The following is a 19205-nucleotide window of genomic DNA, read 5'->3' on the forward strand; positions in this document are numbered from 1 at the left end:
CATGTGATGCAACAAACACCAAGCAAGCAGGGTCAGGGTACTGGTGGGCATACAAACAGTAGTGATGAGATGTTTGTCTTGGTTTCCCTTAACTGAAACAATGCGCAACCACCTGCGGTTGGTCTAACACCAGCTAGCAGCCAAAAGCCTCTACGTTAAACTGTAAGCATGATCCAAGCTAGGCTAAGAAGTTCAAACATGGTGGACATACCCACTGATCTTTTGTGGCCTTCGTTTTTGGAACTCTAGTTCATCCACTGTCCATACTGCCCCTTTAACGTTTTCTACTCGCACAAAACACTTGTGAAGACTAAGATTATGACGCACTGCATTCTGCAGCAAGTATAAAAGAGAAAACATTCAAAAACTTTCTATCAGAAAATGCTCATCATTGTCCAAGAACAGCAGCACAGTCAGCGTGACAGTCCTCATTTCGCAATGTTAAGCCCCTTCCCCTCCCCACACCCGCTCGCTCTCCCCGGCTCTTCACATCTTATATTTGCAAAGACAAAATAAATAGAAAAGCTTAAACCCGAGATTAGAAATTCAAGTTATTCGTATCAATTATTCCCAGCGCGAATGAGAACAGCCATCATTTTAAGCATGCACGTCGTATAACACAGCACATTTCCTACAGAACACAAGAAGAACATTGCTTAGACATTTTCAAAACAAATATACGCGCTCTGCAAAGAGAGAAACTTCTCCCCTCCTGGAAAAGAAAGCGGTTAGGAAGAACAGTGAGGATTTCACGTTAAGCACAGGCGGCTCAACTGAGCCGAGAGGTGCTGGAGCTGCTGTTGCTGAGGTTTCCCCCAGCTGGGCTAACGCGAATCAGGCGCTGAACCTCCTTCTGCACCCCCGGCACGGCCCGGGGGCTCAGCAGCACCCCAGCGCCCGGCCCGGCCCCGAGTCCTGCCTCCGTGGCTTGCTCTTATATGGAAGTTGGCTTCTATTCCTGGCAGACTATCGTACCGACTGATCGGAGCCTCTGCCAAGTGAAAACATGAGGAGGGCTCTCCGAAACAAAGTGATAATATCCCCGCAGCTCATCACCCAGAGGGACCCGCGCTCTCGGCATCCGATGCTCAGGCGTCCTCTCTCTCCGGAGCTCAGTGCCGGGGAAGGACGCGCCCGGCCAACTCCTCCGACGCGCTTGGACCTTGGCTGTTGCTGGACAGAACCGAGACACCTCGCTCTGTCGCGGCAAAATGCGGCTTTTCTGTCCCTGCTCCCTCTGAAACGGTGCCTCAAACAGAGCGCCCTGCTCCTTCCCTTGTTTTATGAGTTTTCTGAGCAAATATCTACTACAAAGCCCATCGGGTTTGTACATGGAGCGCGTCCCCAGGCTGAAAGGGGCTCAGTAAACAGGGAAAACAGAAGAAGCCATTTGCTGAAAATATGCAGGCGAACAAACTCCATCCATCATCACTGGCACCACTGATTTAGGCAATCTGGTTGACTCGTTAGCAGGCACTCTGCCAGCCAAACACATGGCCTGGGTCTCGGCAACCAAGGAACTACAATTTTTTCCCTTTCACTGTTGTCTTCTTCTTCGTTTTTGTTTTTTTTTTTTTTTTTTTTAATGAACATGGGGTCTGGCCGGTGCAAAGGAGCTCTAATCATGAATGTCTAAGTCACTGTGTAAACGAAGGGTGTGCACAGTGCACTTGTCATGTAAATGAAGAGGCAGTGGTGTGTGTGCCTGGGAGGAGAAGGCTACCACAAGTCTTTTGCCACTCTTCCATTTCTCCGCAATCGCTGCTGCAGTCCCCTCACCCCCGTCCCCCGTGCAGGGGAACATTCAGGGCCTGGACTGCTTCTGCTTGAGTGCAGATGCATCTCCTCTGGCTGTAGCTGCCTGATCCCAGCACTTTGGTTTTCCCACACTGATCTCCTTGAGAACTGGTGGAAAAAATAAACCTTGACCGTGCTCTTCCTCTCAGCTAGGCAGAAATCTAGCAGAAAGGCAACCTGCCCATCCAGGCTGCTTCCTTCTGCCCTTACTTTCTTCTGTTCTTACTTTCTAACGATTTTTTTTTCCCTTCCTACCTCTTCCAGATTTCAATAGTTTTGAAATTTTTGGCAAAACCCCTGGTTTTGAGGCAGAGGAAAAACCTGCAAACGCCCCACACCTTATGGGCTAAAATCAGCCAAGCTCAGCAACTGCTGGTGGGTGCCGCACTAGCGCAACCCGACACAGGGCTGCCGGGCCACATCTGGGTAACTCAGGCAGTTTCCTGTGAAAATGGGAACACTGTCAAGTCTGGAGCAAAACTTAAGAATAATAATGCTATTTCCCCAAGTGAAAGCTGATCTCGTAGTTCATACGGCAGTTGATCAAACGCGCACAGCAAAGTTCGGCGAAGGGAGTCCTCAGAGTTTGTAAATAGTCTCTAAATACACGGTTGAGCAGAAACAGTTGTGTACTTCTTTAAATAAATGTCATGTCGGAGAAATCCTTTACAGTCTGTTCTTGTTCTCTTGAAGTCAACAGCTAAGGCTGCTGGATCGGGCTCTCACCGAATACGATCAGACAGACAAGCTGAGTATTTGCGAGACGTCCATGAAGTGTTGCCCTCGCTTTCTATTTTCCACGTGAGCACTTACTTACGGAATTCATGGCAGAAAAAAACCCACCCTGTTTTGCTTTCCCTGCCTCTGGATACTTGCTATCTAACAGTTTTATTTGAACAATACCTCAACGTTTCGGAGCCACACCTGCAGCCTGTGCCTCATGGCTGCAACTCCGTGCCAGCAAATTACTCCAAAAAATAAAAGCAAACAGACATTGCCTCTGACCTGTCAGAACCAGTTCACAGCACTCCTCCAGCAATCAGCTTAACAGAAAAATTAGGAGCTATTATTGTAAGATTATATATTTACCTTGTTAAAGATATTTGTATGCAAGCCACTTTTGCAGAAGAATTACCCTGAACATGCTTGAATGTAGTAAATGAAAGGGTTTGTTATTTTAATAACTGCTCAGGCTCTGCTGTACTGCATTTTGGGAGAGAGGTTCATTTTTTAAAGGTTTTTATTCCTGCACTTTTCTGTGGTTTTGAGAGGGCTCAGGCAAGCTTGCTCACACCAAACCCTGACCCTAAACTTGGGGAATGCTGACCCGAACGCCCCCTAAGCATTAGCTGAAGGTGAGCGCAAATCAGCACATATATATTCAAATTACTCTGATTCCGCAATTAGCCCCTTGTGCTGGTTCTGCGCCCTGTGGGCTTCTCATCACGCCAATCCAGAGCTGCGTTTTCATCCCTGCTGTTCCTGAACATAAATCTGAGCAGTCTTCAGCATGAAAACCTGCGTTACTTCAAGCCGCTGCCCGTTTTGCCAGTGCCGGTGGAACTCAGGGCGAAGCTTTTCTTCCCTGTTCAGTGCAGCAGGACCTGGACACCTGCACAAGGTCAAGGTGTCCAGGAAGGGTCTCTAAACCGTACCTGCGTCCCTGGGACACACCTTGCCCTTCTGCAGGCCCAAGGGGCTGCAGCTCAGCCTTTCTCCTCCTCTTCTTCCAAAGCACACTGTAAGTGCACGTGGCTTTCGGGGCTGGATTTGATGTGATGCACAAAGCTAATTCCCAAAACAAACCTCACAGGAGATAAGGCCAGGGCTGCCTGATACCTTCTTCCACTCCCCCCTCCTCTTCCCTTCCCTTCGCTGCTGGAATTAAATATGATTTTTACTTTAGCACCCACACCTGCAGCTGCTGAGAAGTCCTGCTGGAACCACTCCAGCAGCAAAAGACAGGCAGGTCTAAAAGGATCTTAAATCAGCGAAAGTTAATTTCCTTTCTGGATAGCAAGGAAGCTGCAAAGTGAAACACTGCTCATGTTTTCCAACTGCAGTGAAGAATCAAAGCAGCAACCACAGAGACTTTTCCTGAACCTTCTAGACCGACGTTGAAAATGTACAAAATTGCACTGGGATCTGAATTAAAAGCAAAATATGCTACTAAAATCCAAGCTAACTTCCAAGGACCATTTTGAGCTTCATCCTCTGAAGGAATTAATCCAAAATACAGGCTGAGACAGGAAAAAACTGAAAGAGCTTGTGAAAGAGCATGTATGGGACATACTTATCCTACCCGGTCATTCGAAGCTGTTTGAGAGCTAGAGCTGCTCTCGATTAAGAGAGGCTCAAAATATCAGGGGTGCAATTTTTACAGTGAGGTAAGATCCTGTTATTTGATTCATTCGTCATCACCTTAGCTTCAGGAGCCACCATGGCTATCATAATGCTATATATAAGGGAAGAAGCAATTGCCCCCAAATATAAAATAAACTCCCCAGACCTCTTATCTAACAATATCTGAGACAGTAGCTGTAGGAAATTAAAGTGCCAGGTAACAAGTTGACTTCTCTTAAACACATTTATAATTGTGGGGTTTGTATCTTGCATATTATGTTCAATAAGCTTCTGCTGTGTGATTGAAAAAAAACAACCCAAACCCAGGAAGTTTATAAAGATACAAATACAGTTAAGAGTCATCTGATTGAGGAGAGAAATCCACTGATCTATAGATCCTAGGAAAAAAAGTGATTGTTGTGATTACAGACTGCACAAACAAAAGGACAAACACTGCATCTCCAGCTGACACAATAACTTTACCTCTCTTTTTTTTTGCCCTAACACATTCCAGCCGAAGGGCTTGAGTTTCACTGCTAGCAGCAACCACACAGAGGAACTCGTGGCATAATCGCAGAACACAAAAGCCAATAACGGGGATTCAATTAGCGGTTTTCAAAGGCAGAAGAATTTTTTCTGCCAAATATCAAATTGTTCCTGCGGATAAGGCGCCCAGCGTGCGTCGAAAACTGCCGATCTAAATGTTCATGTCCACGTGTCGTTACAATTCGTTATGTCATCAGCAATGTCTGTTCTGTACATGTCAGGTAGCAAAGGCGAGAGGCGCAGGCGGGCTCAGGCTTACCTTCCACGTCGCTGCGTTGCGTCTGAAGTAAGCAAACATTCGCGTGAACCAGTTGTAGATTTCGTTTAGTGTTAGCTGTTTCTCCGGAGATTCGAGGATGGCCTTGGGAAGCAAAGCGTTTGCGAGATCAGTTACGAACACACACATGCCCCAGCACAAAATACACTTGCGGTTTTACTTCACCAAGTACAAAAAGGAAAGAAAGGAAGAAAGGAAGGAAGGAAGGAAGAAAGAAGAGATGTGGAGCAAAAAATCCAAAGGAGGGTTTTCACAATGTGAACTAAGATTAATGGCTGTATTTAACAGTTCAATGGCAAAATTCAAAATGGAATTATCTAATTGTTTTGAGTTTTTATTTCTGTTTCCTTACAGAAATATTAATTTATTAGTCATTCATAAAGCAGAATCAAAGAGAAATGCAAAACATTTCACTAGCTGATTAAAGCTCAGTAATTATTTAGAGCTCAGATTAATTCTAGGGATCAGAGATTACTGTAGCTTGTGATAATTGACTTGCCATCTTTAAACAGGCTCATTTTCACTGTTGTGTGAAATGAATTTCCTAATAATCACATCGTATTGTAATACTTAATCAAAAGCAATTATGTTATATATTGCAGTTCTAAAAACCCTTATAGTAAAGGTTTGAGCATTTGAGCACGCTTACATACCAAAGGTTTGAAAATCTATTTAATCCAGAGTGTGCACATATAGGGAGAATTTTTTATTTTTATTTTTTCCTAACCCAGACGTGGCGTTCGGTTCGGCTTACCTGTCTAATTAAAGATGCATACGTGAATGGTGGTCTAACTTCCGCGTTCTTATAAAATTCTTGGTTCTGGGCAATATCTGCTAAATAAGAGTAGTTGTTCTGTTATCATCACAGCCCGGCGCTGCCAGGCCGCAGGGAACAGCGAGCCACCCCACCGAAGGGGCTGCGTCCCCAGAACCCCTTTACCTGAAGAAATGGGGACGTTGTATTTATCCGAGTACCGCCTCCGGATAGGCCCGACGTTGTGCATGCTCGTGGTAGTGATGACCGACGGTCCCTGCGTGACGGGAGTGATGGGCGCAGTCGGGGTGGTGGGAGTATGAGGTAAGCTCTGCGGAGACGCCTCAGACGCGGTCTTCGAAAGCGTGACGCTCGATACCAGATTCAGCTGTGGAGGGAAGGACGAGAACTTCGTTATGAGCGGCATTTCTGGCTAACGGAGGGCTGCAGAGAAAATTCTCGATGGCGGAGCCCTCCTCAGTTCGAAGCAGATGGCACGGCCTGCTTCAGCACAAAGTGCTGCTCTAACGTCTCCGTTAGGACCCAATAAAGTGAAATAAACATACACATTTCCAAACAGATTTAAAACACAGAGTGACGTAGCCTGCTGCCAGAAGGACAAGTTGTGGATTTCTATCTAAACTTGAAACCAAGATCTCACCCAGCACACAGCGATTTTAATATTTTAGTTCCACTGTTACACAGCGTAAACCCCACACATCTCTTATTTCCATGCGATCATTATGCGTGGCTTCTAATCAGTCTTCTTGGATATTCCATTGAAGGCATCAGGCTTAAAACAAAAGGCAAAACTTTCCTAGGGATGTACTAGGGAGAAATGCAATCTCTCTCTTCAGAATTTATGCTTTTCTTCTTTTTTTTTTCCTGGTCCCCTCTGTTCATCCATTTTAAAAGGAAAGCCCAGAGTAGGTTAACACTGGAATAATTTAATTAATCACACCGCATGAAATACCACAAGCATTCAGCCCAGCAGAAGCAGCACTGCTCCTTTTTTTCCTCCTGAGACAGAAGGCACTGGAGTTACCTGCACAAAGCCCAGCCCCAAGACACAGCTGGCTGGAAAACACAACCGCCTCAAGGACCACGTATCAAACCCAGCTCCAGCTCAAGTGTTTTCAACACACAACCCTATTAATATAACCAGCACCCACATTCCTCCCCGGCCCTTTCTTTCTGCCCTACAACGTCCTTTGAAAGATGACGCTCTGTCTCAATAGGTCACTCCTACTGAAGTGCTTTAAACAAACAATCCGATCTCTTAACTACAACATCAGAAAAGACCACTGAGGAAAGGGCTCTTTGACTACTTCCACATTTCCTTCCCTTCGGCGGTTTTGCAAATAATATTGGCGAAATCCTGACCCCACTGAAGTCGGCAGCAAAGTTCCTATCGAATTTAACAGGACTAAAATTTTACGACCTTTGTTCATGATTAAAATTCCTCTTTGCTGGCCGTTAAACCTTTTCAGATGAAGGCAGGGCGCGCTACTCAGCTACGTCCCCAAATATCTCACGTTTATCCACAAGGCACTGTACTAATTTTCTTCATATGAAAGTAGGCAGGTAAGAAAACTCCTACTAGCACCCCTCCTATGAGGTAACAGTCACAAGTAATGTTTCTTTATAAAAACGTAGGATTTACCCAAAACAAAGGTAGTGGATAAATAGAAGGCTCTAATATCACGGAGCAGAGAGCGCAAACCCAGCGAGGAAGGGTGAAAGGCGATGAAATACGGGTAGTGATTACCTGCGCTGGTGGAACCGCTAACGGAAGCCAAGAGGTAAGCCCGGAGCCTCTTCAAACCCCGACAGCACCGAGAATTTGCCACCACGTGCCGTCAGAGAGAGCCCAGCCCGCGTGTTGGCTGGTGCGATTTAAGGCTACTGACTAGGGATGTGCACACAGCACCGTCTCCCTGTTACCCAGCTATCCGCCCGCTGCACACGATGAAAGGACCAGTGACGACAGTTACAGTACAACTGACAGGTCTCACCACGAAACTAAACTTGCTGCATTTTATCTCACTTTCAGGTTTTTTCATCAACTATGAGCACCCGGCCCTGGCGCAGGCTCGGCAGCCGGGCCCTCGCATCAGAAAAGATCGCCGCACGCACTTCATCAGTACGGCTCCAACCGCTCCAGTTCAACAGAGTCTCCTTCCTCCTTCCGTGTGTAAAAACTTAACATTTAATCTGTTTCTACTAGGGAACTGCGAGAAAGGATCCACAAAGGTCAGCGTTCCCTGCTTGAAGAATCTGAAGCGAGTTCAATTTCTTTAGGCTTTTCAGCGTAGGTAGCAACGAGGAATAAACAGGGATGAGGACGAGCAAAGGGGGGGGCTTTAACAGGCTTGACAAATGACACTGCGATTCACACCCACTGCTGGGCTGCCACTAATAAGCTACAGAGGAAGCAGCCAATCTCAGCTAATTACCAGATAAAATTGTATTGTAAGGACTCTAATTAGGAGATGCTTATGGAGGTGATCTAATGATTAAACGCTGCATCCAAGTGACCCCACCATCAATGTGCAGTGGTGCAAGATGTCACCGGAATATTTTGTAGAAACAGTAATTTTATTTCAAGGAGGGAAGGCAGTAATATTTGTAATAATGGCTATGAGGTAAACTAATTAAAAGACAGTTCCTAAAGGAAGACTGTGGCTTTGAGCAGCTGTGGCCGTTCCAAAACAAAGTGCCAAATCTCAACAGAGGAGCTGCAGTCAAGTGGAAAATTTCTGCCTGACCTCTGCTCTTGCTATTAATTTGCAGGAAAACTAATGACACATATACATATTCCCACAAAATTGTTCTAATTGCTAATTTGCCAAAGGAGCCCAGTTTCCAAATTAAACATGACTGCAGTCTGTGAGGAAAGAGAGAACAAAAAGCTGGAACGCAGCGAGTCTGCCGCGTTTCACCTCCGACGACGATTTGCGAGCCTGAACCAACAAGTTAATGAAACACGACCTTGTCGATCGCTAGCGAAGTTTTTTCCTTTTTCCGTGTTTTATTTGATGACACTCTCCTCTTCCAGCCGGGGATCTGGGGTCTGATCCCTGCTGGCGCTGTTACCAAAACATGAGCTTGGGTAAGGGAGGACTCGGCTGCGCTTCCTTCGCTGCCGCTTTCTTTGTTGCATCTATAGCGCGAAGGCTGAAAAATCGGTTGTGAATTAGAGCAGAATAACAAATTATGAATGGTGTTGGTTTTGCTGCCATCTTGAATTATTAATCCAAATGGTAAACTATTAAATCTTAATATTGGCGTCAATTAGAAACCCAAAAGCAGTTGTGGATGGTTGTGCAGGGCAAAGATCAGGGAGGGACCGGGCTGGGAGGGTTTCTTTTCCTGATGGAAACTTGACACGGCTTCTCCCTGTTTGCATTTTCTATTTAAAAACAGGTTACTATGATTAGAAAAGTTGTTCACGCTGTTATTTCGTACACAGCCTGTTTCCCACATGCTGTAATTTTTTTGGATGAGGTATCATTGCCGTCAGAAGGGAGGGAGCCTTGGTCACAGAGTTAGCACTTTAACGAGCCAGAGATCTTGTGCCGCAGGACGGCACAACGCGGAGCTCTCGCCAAGCGCACCCGAGAGCACAGCCCCTGCACCAAAGAGTTAAAGAGGTTTTGTAACGTTTGTGCTGGGGATGGGGGGAAGGAGGATTTCATCCGGGAAAAAAACCAAATTAGGAGACAAGCCGCCAAACTCCGCAGGTTTTAGGTTCTAAAATTCTGTAAATTCGATGGCTGAACCTTGCTGGACGCTTTGTTCAGTTTTGTCTTTTGAGAACAGTTCCTCAAGCTGTTTTAACTTAATCCTAAATGCCATTAATTGTTTCAGCATTCAATATCCTGCTTAGGATTTTATTATTAACCTTCCCTTTCAAGAAATAGTCATGTCTTCCTATTAAAGGTGAAGACTGAGTCATTTTCTTTTTTTATTTTAGATATAAACAAGGCAGAGAGGTAACCCTCTCCTTCACCCCGTAAAACAGATTTCCAGTAAGTGGCTCTCCCATTAGGGCTCAGTCCAATTGCTTTCTGTGTAAACATTTTACATGACAATAGCGGCTGCGCATAAAAAAAAAAAAGCCCCAGAAACTCTTTTAAAAGAGAAACAGAAATAAATTATATATATTTCTATGTGTCACGGTGGGGCTGTACCCACCGGTGCAGGGCAGTGATTCCTCTGCGGTGGATGCTGCTGCTCTGGTGCCAGCTGGGGCTGAGGATTTATCTGCACCAAGTTCCTGGGATTGAAACGCTCTGGAGCAGAGACTCCTTTTCTTGACACCGAGGTGGGAGAGAACGCTGAGGCTGGGCCTAAACCTCTGCTCAGTGCTGTGTCCTCCTCTCGCGTTTCAGCCTGGACACATTAGTGTATTAGATGCAGAGCCTGGCAGGCAGCAATCACTTAGCAGGTGTTGTTATTGGCAGGAATACTAAGGAAACCGAAGCCGAGGAGTGAGACTTAATGAAAACCAGTATATAAAAACAGCTTTTGTTGTGCTTGAGAATCTCTCTTTATTGCTGCGTATCGTTATTTCTTCAAACTATAAAGTACGGCTACAGCAGCTAAAATGCTCAGTCATTACCTCAACAGTTAAAAGACTATTTTTTTTGTAATGCTTTGTTATTACAGTTGCTAAAAACAGTATTTCAAAACAATCATAACTGCTATGGTTAGGGTAAAAAAAATACATTAGAGAAGGACTATCTAACAGCACATTTTATTTAAAGTGCCAAAAGTTTCTTTAAAAGTTTTCTGTCTACTTTTCAAAGACAGCTATAGCACCTAGTATGCAGAATTACTTGTTGGTTGATACTTTTTCCTTTTCCTTCCCTTCTTATGAACTTCGACACAAGTTAATCCTCCAAAAGAAAGCACATTTCCATTTCAACCTATTACGCTGATCACCAACACCAGTGAAAACAGGCTACAGGGGAAGGTGTCTTAATAGCAAAACCAGAATGACAATTTCTTGAGAAACTGACGTTCTGGCTTTGGTGTTGTGGGTCTTTTTGGTTTTAATTTTTTAGAAAAAATTCACCTCACAAAAATATGCCACAGTATACTCCTTCACATGTAGCTTTGTTGTCACTCCAGGCAGGCCCTTTAGCAACAGCAACTTTGACTGCTCCAAGCGCTCACTTGTGAGATACTTCCATTGCCTTTTGAAGTCTTGCACCATGGGGCAGTCTAATTACAAAACTGGACATTTTTAAAGGTGGCCCCGAGCACTGGCCCAGCTCCTGATGTGCTCTCCCTCTCCAGCTCCTCAGAGCTGCCCTTCGTGAAACACCCGACACTGATGGCTACGTAAGAACCCGCTTAAATCTCATCAGCTCTAACGGGACTGAAGAGATTTATGGCACAGGCGCTGCCTCGGCGCACTGCTGCAGTGAAACACACGCCGCTCTCCACCGCCCTTCCCCAGGTCAACTGTTCTAAAGGCACCCCAAGGTGGGGACGTGATGGATGGACACAGCTACGCTGCACAAGTCACCCTTCCTCCACGCTGGGAGAATTTTCAATTTGACGCACACCCACCGAGAACCTGGCTGGGGTCCAAACGGTTCCAAAACGACCCACTTTGGGCCTGAAGCCCAAAAGGCAAAGTCGGTATCAACGGTCAGCACGGATTACAAATGGCACATGGGTAACGCGGACGCTCAGTCACCAGTTTTACCTGCCAGTAACGAAGTAGCTTCAAAATAAGCAGTAAGATCCTTTAAGCAGAATAAAAACATTTCTTCAGTCATGAAAAGGCTGTAATTTAAAATCCCAACTCACGGCTATGTTTGGATTCGCAGCCGCTCTCTCCTTGAAAACCACTGAGGTACTGTAATATATTAATTCTAACATACACCTTGCATTAGTTATGTTGGCAAAAAAAAAAATTTAATTACTGGATGTAAAGAATACTTTGCACTACAATAATGGTCATCAGATCTTTTTACCAAAGTCCTATCCTACTGAGTTAAAAGGACTGGGGTCTAGCACGGTCTATGCAATGCCTGTGTATTTTTTTCACTGGGAAAGCACAATTTATGCAAAACACTATACTTCTACATTTTATAATTAATTTTCAAATGCTTCACCTATACATATTTTAATAATTTCTGATTTATCAGATGGTATCTATAATAAATTTTTCTATATTTCAATAAATGAAAAGAAGGCAGTTTCAATCCAACAACAGAGTGCCACACAATATAGGCCTGTCAGGCACCAATTTTTACTTCTAACATGTAAGTTAAAGGATAAGGAATTTATAATGCTGCCTGTGAACGAAACCACTTTTCATACACAAATGTGATCTTTTTTTTTCCAAAGGGTAATACAACAGTACATTTACATAAACTAATCCAAACAATCTATGTATTTGACAATGGCAAACCTCACACAGACTGCCTATTGTTGGTTTACATCTTGGAGTTCTTTATGTTGGCTTGTAACACTGCTCTAGCTGTCAAAGGTTTGACTTGGACTCTAAATAAATGGTTATAGAAGTGCTGTGCAGCGATATTGGACTTCTTTGCAAAAGAAAACCTGCTGTGTATGAATTCAAAAGCTATTAATTTTTCAGTCAAAAATATTCATGCCTATTTCTTTTAATAAAGAAACACTGTGCTGAGCAACTGAGAGATAATGTTGACTAGTGGTACAGAATTTTCAATAGAGCAGTTAAAAATAAATTTAGTAGGAGGTCCCCAACAAAGCTATAATTTTCCAGAATGTAAAACATTTTTAATACTAATCAAGACAGCCCTTTTCCCCTGCGTTCATTTTTTTCTTTTTTTTTTCCCCCCCCTCTTTTTTTTCCACTGCTTTTCCCTGTTTATTAGCTGTTAACACTAATCTTCACGACGACACCGCCTGGTATCTCCGGAGCCTACAACACCCACGAAAGCTTCCTGCCCTCCGTGGCCGAGCATCGATCAGGAGCTGCCTCTGCCAAACGCTGCTCGCCGCCTTCTGATTTCCTCCCGTTAGTTTTTAATCCTTCCTCCTGAGGGGCACCGCTGTTATGAAAGGCCTCAAGGCAGAGTGCTTTGAGACTCCCAGATTATTCCGCTGTTTTAATTTTTAATCCAGTAAGAGCTATAGAAACCAAACCTCCTCCCCACTCTGTTGGGTCTCCATGCTTTGCCAACAATGCGCTGAAGCATTTGCATTCAGGCCGAGATGGATGAGAGGAACCAGAAGAATGCCATTTTTACAGACACTGTCCGTTGTCTCTGCTCTAAAGGGCTGGCATCCACCGGATCAAGCAATTTTAGGCATCTCAACAGCTTAAACGCAAGGGTTTATACCTACCACTCAAGTCTCTCCAAGAAGGCCCCGAAAATTTCCCGTTGACTTTGACATTTGCTCCAGTGTTGCTGAATAGCCTGCAATTTTCTGTCTAGTAGCCTTCCTATGCACTCTTGCAGCCATTTATTTCCAACTACATGGAAACTGAGAAACCCTTTTCTAGTAAAAATGTGTGCGCGAAGTGTTTAATGATTTTATGTTCTCTATCTCTGTAATGTGTTCTGTTTCAGACATTAATTTTGTCTACCAACTGCATCTTGGCAGGCTACCATATTTGCTGGGTTAATAGTCTGACTCCTTTTTATTTCTATCACCATAAATCACACATATATGGGTGTGTGTTTGCTTTATTTATAGAAAAAAACCCAGTCAAAACAGATAAACCAATACTTTGTCATTATGCTGCATCATTGCATATTGATTAAAATTGCTAGTACTAACTATAGATTGTCAACGCTCAATTAATTTTCACACAAGGACTCAAAGCAAAATCAAATAAAGCCAGTGTACCTTTAAATCTTACAAATCTTAAAATCAAGAAGCAAAGCACTCTCTCCATTTTGAATAATCATCGGAAGCTCCGAGGAACATTTTCAGCATTGAGAGGTTGGGAGAAAACAACAGCTGAAGAAGAGTCATTTTGGTCAGGGAACGAGGTGGGCGTTTGGGGTACTCGGGAGCTGTCTCGGGCTGCGAAGCCACTTGCTTGCCCCACACACGCGTTTTAAATGCCAATCTGGCTGGGGCAGAGAAGCTTTCCCGTCTCAGTTTCAACGGTGTAAAACCTGATACTGGGCAACCACGACTATCATCAAAAAGTGCAGCTAGAGTCTCTTCTACTGTAAATGTCTGTCAGACAGGGAGAAAGTAAAATACACTAAAAGTAATTTAATTACATCTCCTTCCTAACACTTCCTAAGATTTCACGCGAGTCGGACTGATGCAAAGCAGCTTCCAGCCTAGTACGTGAGGCCAGAAAAATGCCCAGTGCAGCAGCTTTAGAGCTAAACTTCTTTCAGGTTCCCTGCACGCATGGGCAGGACGAAGCCCTTCACCTCAGCCACACCCCACACCCGGCGCTCTGGCAAAGAACAGGAAAGAGAGGTTTGTTGTGAGGTTTTGCTGGCTCTCGGCACGGTTTGGTACTTACGGGCTGAGGGGTGGCTTTTGGTTCAGTTGACTTCACGTGCAGGTGTGTCATCATGGCTTGCAGGCGCTCTTTGTCTTTTGCAAGCTGCAAGGGGAGAAAAAAAAAAAATCCTCTGTTACTTGCACGAATAAAACCCAGCTCCTGCTTATTCCTAATTAAACAGCTGGCACCGAGGCATGAGACAGAAGAGTTTTATTGCTGAGTAGTTTGGAAATTGTATATGGTCTATTTGTGAGGTAAAGCTAACGCGTGGTGCTGGGTGTCACTATTTCCCAAAGCAAAACGCATTAGCCCTCGAGTGAGGAGAGCTAGACCTGCCGGCACCAAGAGCTTCACTCTAGCCCTGACAGCTAAAAGACAACAGTGAATCATGTTTATTAACCAGCCCCACTCCAGCTCAGGAGGTGAAGCAGAAAGCGAGCGAGGCGGTGGCTCCCAGATGCACTTGCCTCCCCTCAGAGCAGAAAAAAGAGCAGCACAAACGGACCGTGGCTTTTACGTCCTGTATTGCCTTCTGCGGCACGTGCGGCCAGCACAGAGACAGCGCTGGTCAAACCACACCGGGCAGCTCGAGAAGGTGGCACGGCCCCTTGAGGTGTCACCTTGGGCTGGGAACCTGAGCGTGGGGCAGGAGCAGAGGTGTCAGCCACCAGTGTCCCTTTGGTGTACGCCTGCAGGAAGCGGGGCGGGAAAGGCTGACATCAGGAACCGCCCCGGGACACTGATCTCGGGACACTCAATGCCACAGGATCGAGCCTTTCTTCCTTTCTCATGGGTCACGGTGTGCTCAAGAGCTGGGGCAAAGCTCCTCCTCTGGATGTCTCTTGTGATTTCTGGCTGACACATCAACCAGGCCACAGCCGGTATCTCAGGATCACACCATACGCATCCTTGGCCAGGACGGTTTCCCACTGCATTTAGAAGGCATGGGCCAGACACTTAAATCTCATTATTTTTGGAAATAAGAAATTTTTCGTATGTGTGAACAGGATTTTCTCCAACTGCTCTTCAAAAAAACCCAAAACCCACAGTGGAAAGATATTAAGAAACAATGCTAATGAAAAAGGGGTGTTATTGACCTACATACTCAACATAAAGGCTCCTGTTTCCAGCAGGACTTGGATCAGGTTTTTACAAATGACAATTTTTGCGGAGCTGAGTTTTTGCTTTAGACAAAGGCAGATTCCTGGTGCCAAGAGGAGAACTGTGCTCACATTCCAGCAAAACTTAAAATAACCTGCCCACCTTATCACCCTCATCTGTTTGTAGCAGTAAAGTTGGGCTAAGTGTATATAAAAGGAGACTTGGTCATAAATCCCCATTCATAACCTTACAGTCAAGGTTGTCTTGCTCTTCGCGAAGGCGAGGGGTTTCTGACCGTGCCAGAAAGGCGTCATGATGGGATAAAACTTGGCACAGAGCTTTCCAAGACAGGAATTAAATAAAGGAAAAAATGGCGTCACCACCGTGTGCTCTGGAATGGCAAGAGCAAAATCACTGGGCTTTTCAAACAGCTGCTCTTTTCTTGGTCAAAAACCTCAACGGCAAGAAAGAAAACCTGACACCTACAGCAGATCTCCTGCAATCTCATCACCAGATCTGCGCTGGACTTCACAGAAGAGCCAAAGGGCAGCGATGGGCTCTTATCATAGCACTGCAGCAAAACTTCTCCCTCTGAGAGTCCTCCAGGGACTTCTTCAGAGACAGGAGAGGTCTCAGCCCGCAGCCACCACGCTGCACAAGAAACAGATTAAAAATCGAGCAACAGTCGCGCTCCTGGGGCAGCTCGGCTGTGCAATCCCTCACTCGCAGCAGCGGCCGAGCACATGGCTGCTTGGCGGGGTCATGCGAGCGCTCAGTTTTGGTCTACGGGGCTACCGCAGAAGAACAACATCTTCTGGCCAAAATAAATAAAAGCAGGCACCTGAAAGCTTCCTGCCTGCACCGGCAGGGTGGCGGGAGGGGAAGGCACCTGGCAGGACAGGGCATGGCCGGCAGCGCTTCCTCTAGCCCTCATGCCAAAATGGAGCGGTCGGTGCACCTCCCTGCCAACAGCCAGGGTCCTCGCTTGCAGTGTTTGCCCTCCTCGTCTCAGCACTGCTTTTAACGCCACTTCGGGTGGACGGAGGTTATTAAAGATCCTCTCTCAACATTTCAGGCAGACACACGCTAGTATTTTGTCATAGTCTAGGAATTCAAACACTCACCCAGTTAGGCAGGAGTTTAAATTATGAAAAATAGAGGTCTCTCAGTTTCAAAGCACTGAAGAGAAGTAAAAAAATCTGAAGAATTTCTTTAAACTGTTTTTTCCCTTAGGTCAGGAAGCAGTAGTGATATGAAACTAGGATGTCACTAGTAGCCCCTCTAGACAGAGGGGTCATATAAAGAAGCCACGAGGGCTTGCTCACCCACTCACTGGAGCACAGATGGTCCAGAAATAGGGATTTTTAGTAGAGATGCAGGAAAATGCTCCAGATCTACCGACGTGTTCTTGGGCAAGGACTGTTGTGCTATGTACGAATGAATTTGCTCCATACAGGGGGCCTGAGGAGTCTAATTCAGTCCTACCCTGTGGCCATTTAGAAAGCTCTGCAGGGAGGGAGTTTTCAGATGGCCAGACAGCTCTTCAGGATGAGCCCGAGTTTGTGAGGGTTTCCCTTGACCTCTGCAGGGTAGGGCCACGATGCAGGTGCCTAACGTGGTTCAACAGAAAATACACCCAGAGAAAAGTGCGCGTGTTGCAGATTTGGACAGCGAGACAGCTGCCTTGCCCCAGAGAGATCAGATCTTAAAACTACACAGGTAGGCGAGTCAGGAGAGGGAGGGCACAGAAAGCGCTGGGCACAAGGGGCTCGAGGGGAGGGGGCAGCATGGCAGCCTGGTGACCAAGGAGAGAGAGAGAGAGAGAGAGCAACAGGCACAGGGGATGGAGAAACTGCACAGGAGGAAAACCAGACAGAAAATGACAGCAAGGAGCAGGAACGTGAAAATGGGAACGCAGCGAGGGCATTCAACAGGAGCAACGTGGCCACGTCAATGGCACAAGGTGATCACTTCAGCAGCAGGATTTCGGACGGACAAAGGAGAAGGAAGCCAGCTGGGGGCAGCGCAAGAGACAACCAAGACGCAGCCTCTTCCCTCCCGTCCGTGCCCTAGAAAGGCTTAAGGGCCACTTTAAAGAGTATCAATGGATGCTTTAGGAAAACAGGCCAAAGCAGTGTTTTCACTACACTGAAAACGGCCAGCTGTCCTCACAGGTACTTTTTTGAACTTATCATAGCCTTGTTGCTGCCCTGAAACGTTTTTCCACTCAAAGGTGGTGCTGCAATATGGATGTCCTATTCCAGCTACGAACTAGCTAAGGACAGGGATATGTTCCTGTGTTTGTGTTTTACTCAGCAGCCCAATTCTCACTATTTATAATGGCAACAAATGATCATGTCAAGATGGTTTAAACAAAGTGAAATATGAGAAGATCTCTACCTTGTCTGTGATATTTTATGTATGTTTGTGATGGAAATGCTGAGACCAAAGCTTCGAGATACTTCTGCAGAGGGGCATTTGCAGTCAAGCATAAAACAGATCTGATCTGGTTTTTTTCCAAAAGTTCATTTTAAAATGACTTTCTTTAAAAGACATTATACTTTCTCTGTCTACGACACGGATAAAACTGCTGTGTATAAAATAAGTAAGAGCATAAAAAAAAAAAAGAAAGGCTTGCATTTGGGTCCATCACACCCAAAGCTTGAAGTGTACCCCTCAGGTGGAACAAATTTGTTAACTATCTCGATGTGGCTGTACGGGCATGAAGCGGTGCGGCACGTGGATCTCGCCATGGTGTAGGACCCTGAAGAGCGTGTGATACTTCACAGCTCCGCTGGAAGGCAAAGCTTCTCGTCAGCGCTGAGCACCGAGGGTCAAGTGGGAAAGGTCGTGCGTCCCTCTTCTACCTGGCTCACAAAACTCAAAACGCTTGGCCACAGGGCTTGTTGTTGCCACTCTGCTGGTAACTGCTCTGTCACAGGAGCACGAGGTCAATGGGCTGAGTCCAACTGCTCCCGCTACACCAACGCAGGCTGCTGCAGACCCCATCACTGACAGCCCTGCTACTGGGCCAGACTTCTCTTTTACTACGGTTCTGTGCAAAAACAGGTCACGGCCAGGCAAACTAGGGACTGGAGGACAAATCCCCATACATATTTAGGCAGATTTTTTTTTTTAAAAGTATCAGAGGACTGATACACAGAATAAAGGGAGAGGGAGAAGAGGGACATTACAGGTACCTTTCAGGCACCACCCTCCTCCTCCACCTATCCTTGTTGGCCAAAGCACAGTCAGTCTCACTCTGGTAGCAACGCTCCTGTCTAAATTACACCTTCAGTTCACCCTATCTATCTCCTGTGCTAGTAGGATGGCTGAACACAAATCCCAAACTTCCTGGCGCTCACATCACTTGGAAATTATCTTCTTGTCTCAGGAACCTCACGTTGCCTTCCCATGCAATGAACTCTCAGCTCAGAGGTATTCCCCAGCAAAGCTGGAACTGTTCGTCGCCTGTAACCAGGAGGAGACTGCAACGCTGATACCTCTTTCAAAAATATTGTCAAGGGCTTACGGAGAGGTGGGAACCAAGGATCACCTCTGTCCTGTCCAACTGTTAACACAGGCCATCCTCCTGTAGTTCCAGGCACGGCCATTCCCAGCGACTGCAGCAGAGAGGGATTAATGCTTTTCAGGCAGACTGTAACTGAAGAATCTAGATTTACCTTCAGCCTGAATATTACTGCATCTTGGTAAAAGATTATCTCATATCTCAGTTTTACCAGGGAGATTGTAGATTTTTTAATTTTTTTTTTCTCAAATTCCCGAGAAACTGGTTAAAATAACAGGCCATTTCTCATGGCATTTTCTGCAAGACTGATATTTTATGACTGGCAGTTTGGTTTTTATAAAACTTGTATTAAAAATAGTCTATATTGCTTCAACTTATA

At 45.5% G+C, this 19205-nt stretch overlaps 1 protein-coding gene across 1 annotated transcript in view; it reads right to left on the reverse strand.

The window, feature by feature from the left end:
• The window catches only part of FOXP1 (forkhead box P1), a gene marked incomplete at its 5' end in the record, with an annotated part of 32445 nt that overhangs the window by 12188 nt on the left and 1052 nt on the right, over positions 1-19205 (reverse strand). Inside the window, 5 exons of the mRNA XM_009869512.1 lie at positions 212-333; positions 4946-5047; positions 5718-5794; positions 5904-6105; positions 14215-14298. Of these exons, the coding sequence (XP_009867814.1) occupies positions 212-333; positions 4946-5047; positions 5718-5794; positions 5904-6105; positions 14215-14298 (587 nt within the window). The remainder of the gene's footprint in view (positions 1-211; positions 334-4945; positions 5048-5717; positions 5795-5903; positions 6106-14214; positions 14299-19205) is intronic.

This window comes from Apaloderma vittatum, unplaced genomic scaffold, assembly GCF_000703405.1.
Source record: "Apaloderma vittatum isolate BGI_N311 unplaced genomic scaffold, ASM70340v1 scaffold5295, whole genome shotgun sequence".
NCBI lineage: Eukaryota > Metazoa > Chordata > Aves > Trogoniformes > Trogonidae > Apaloderma > Apaloderma vittatum.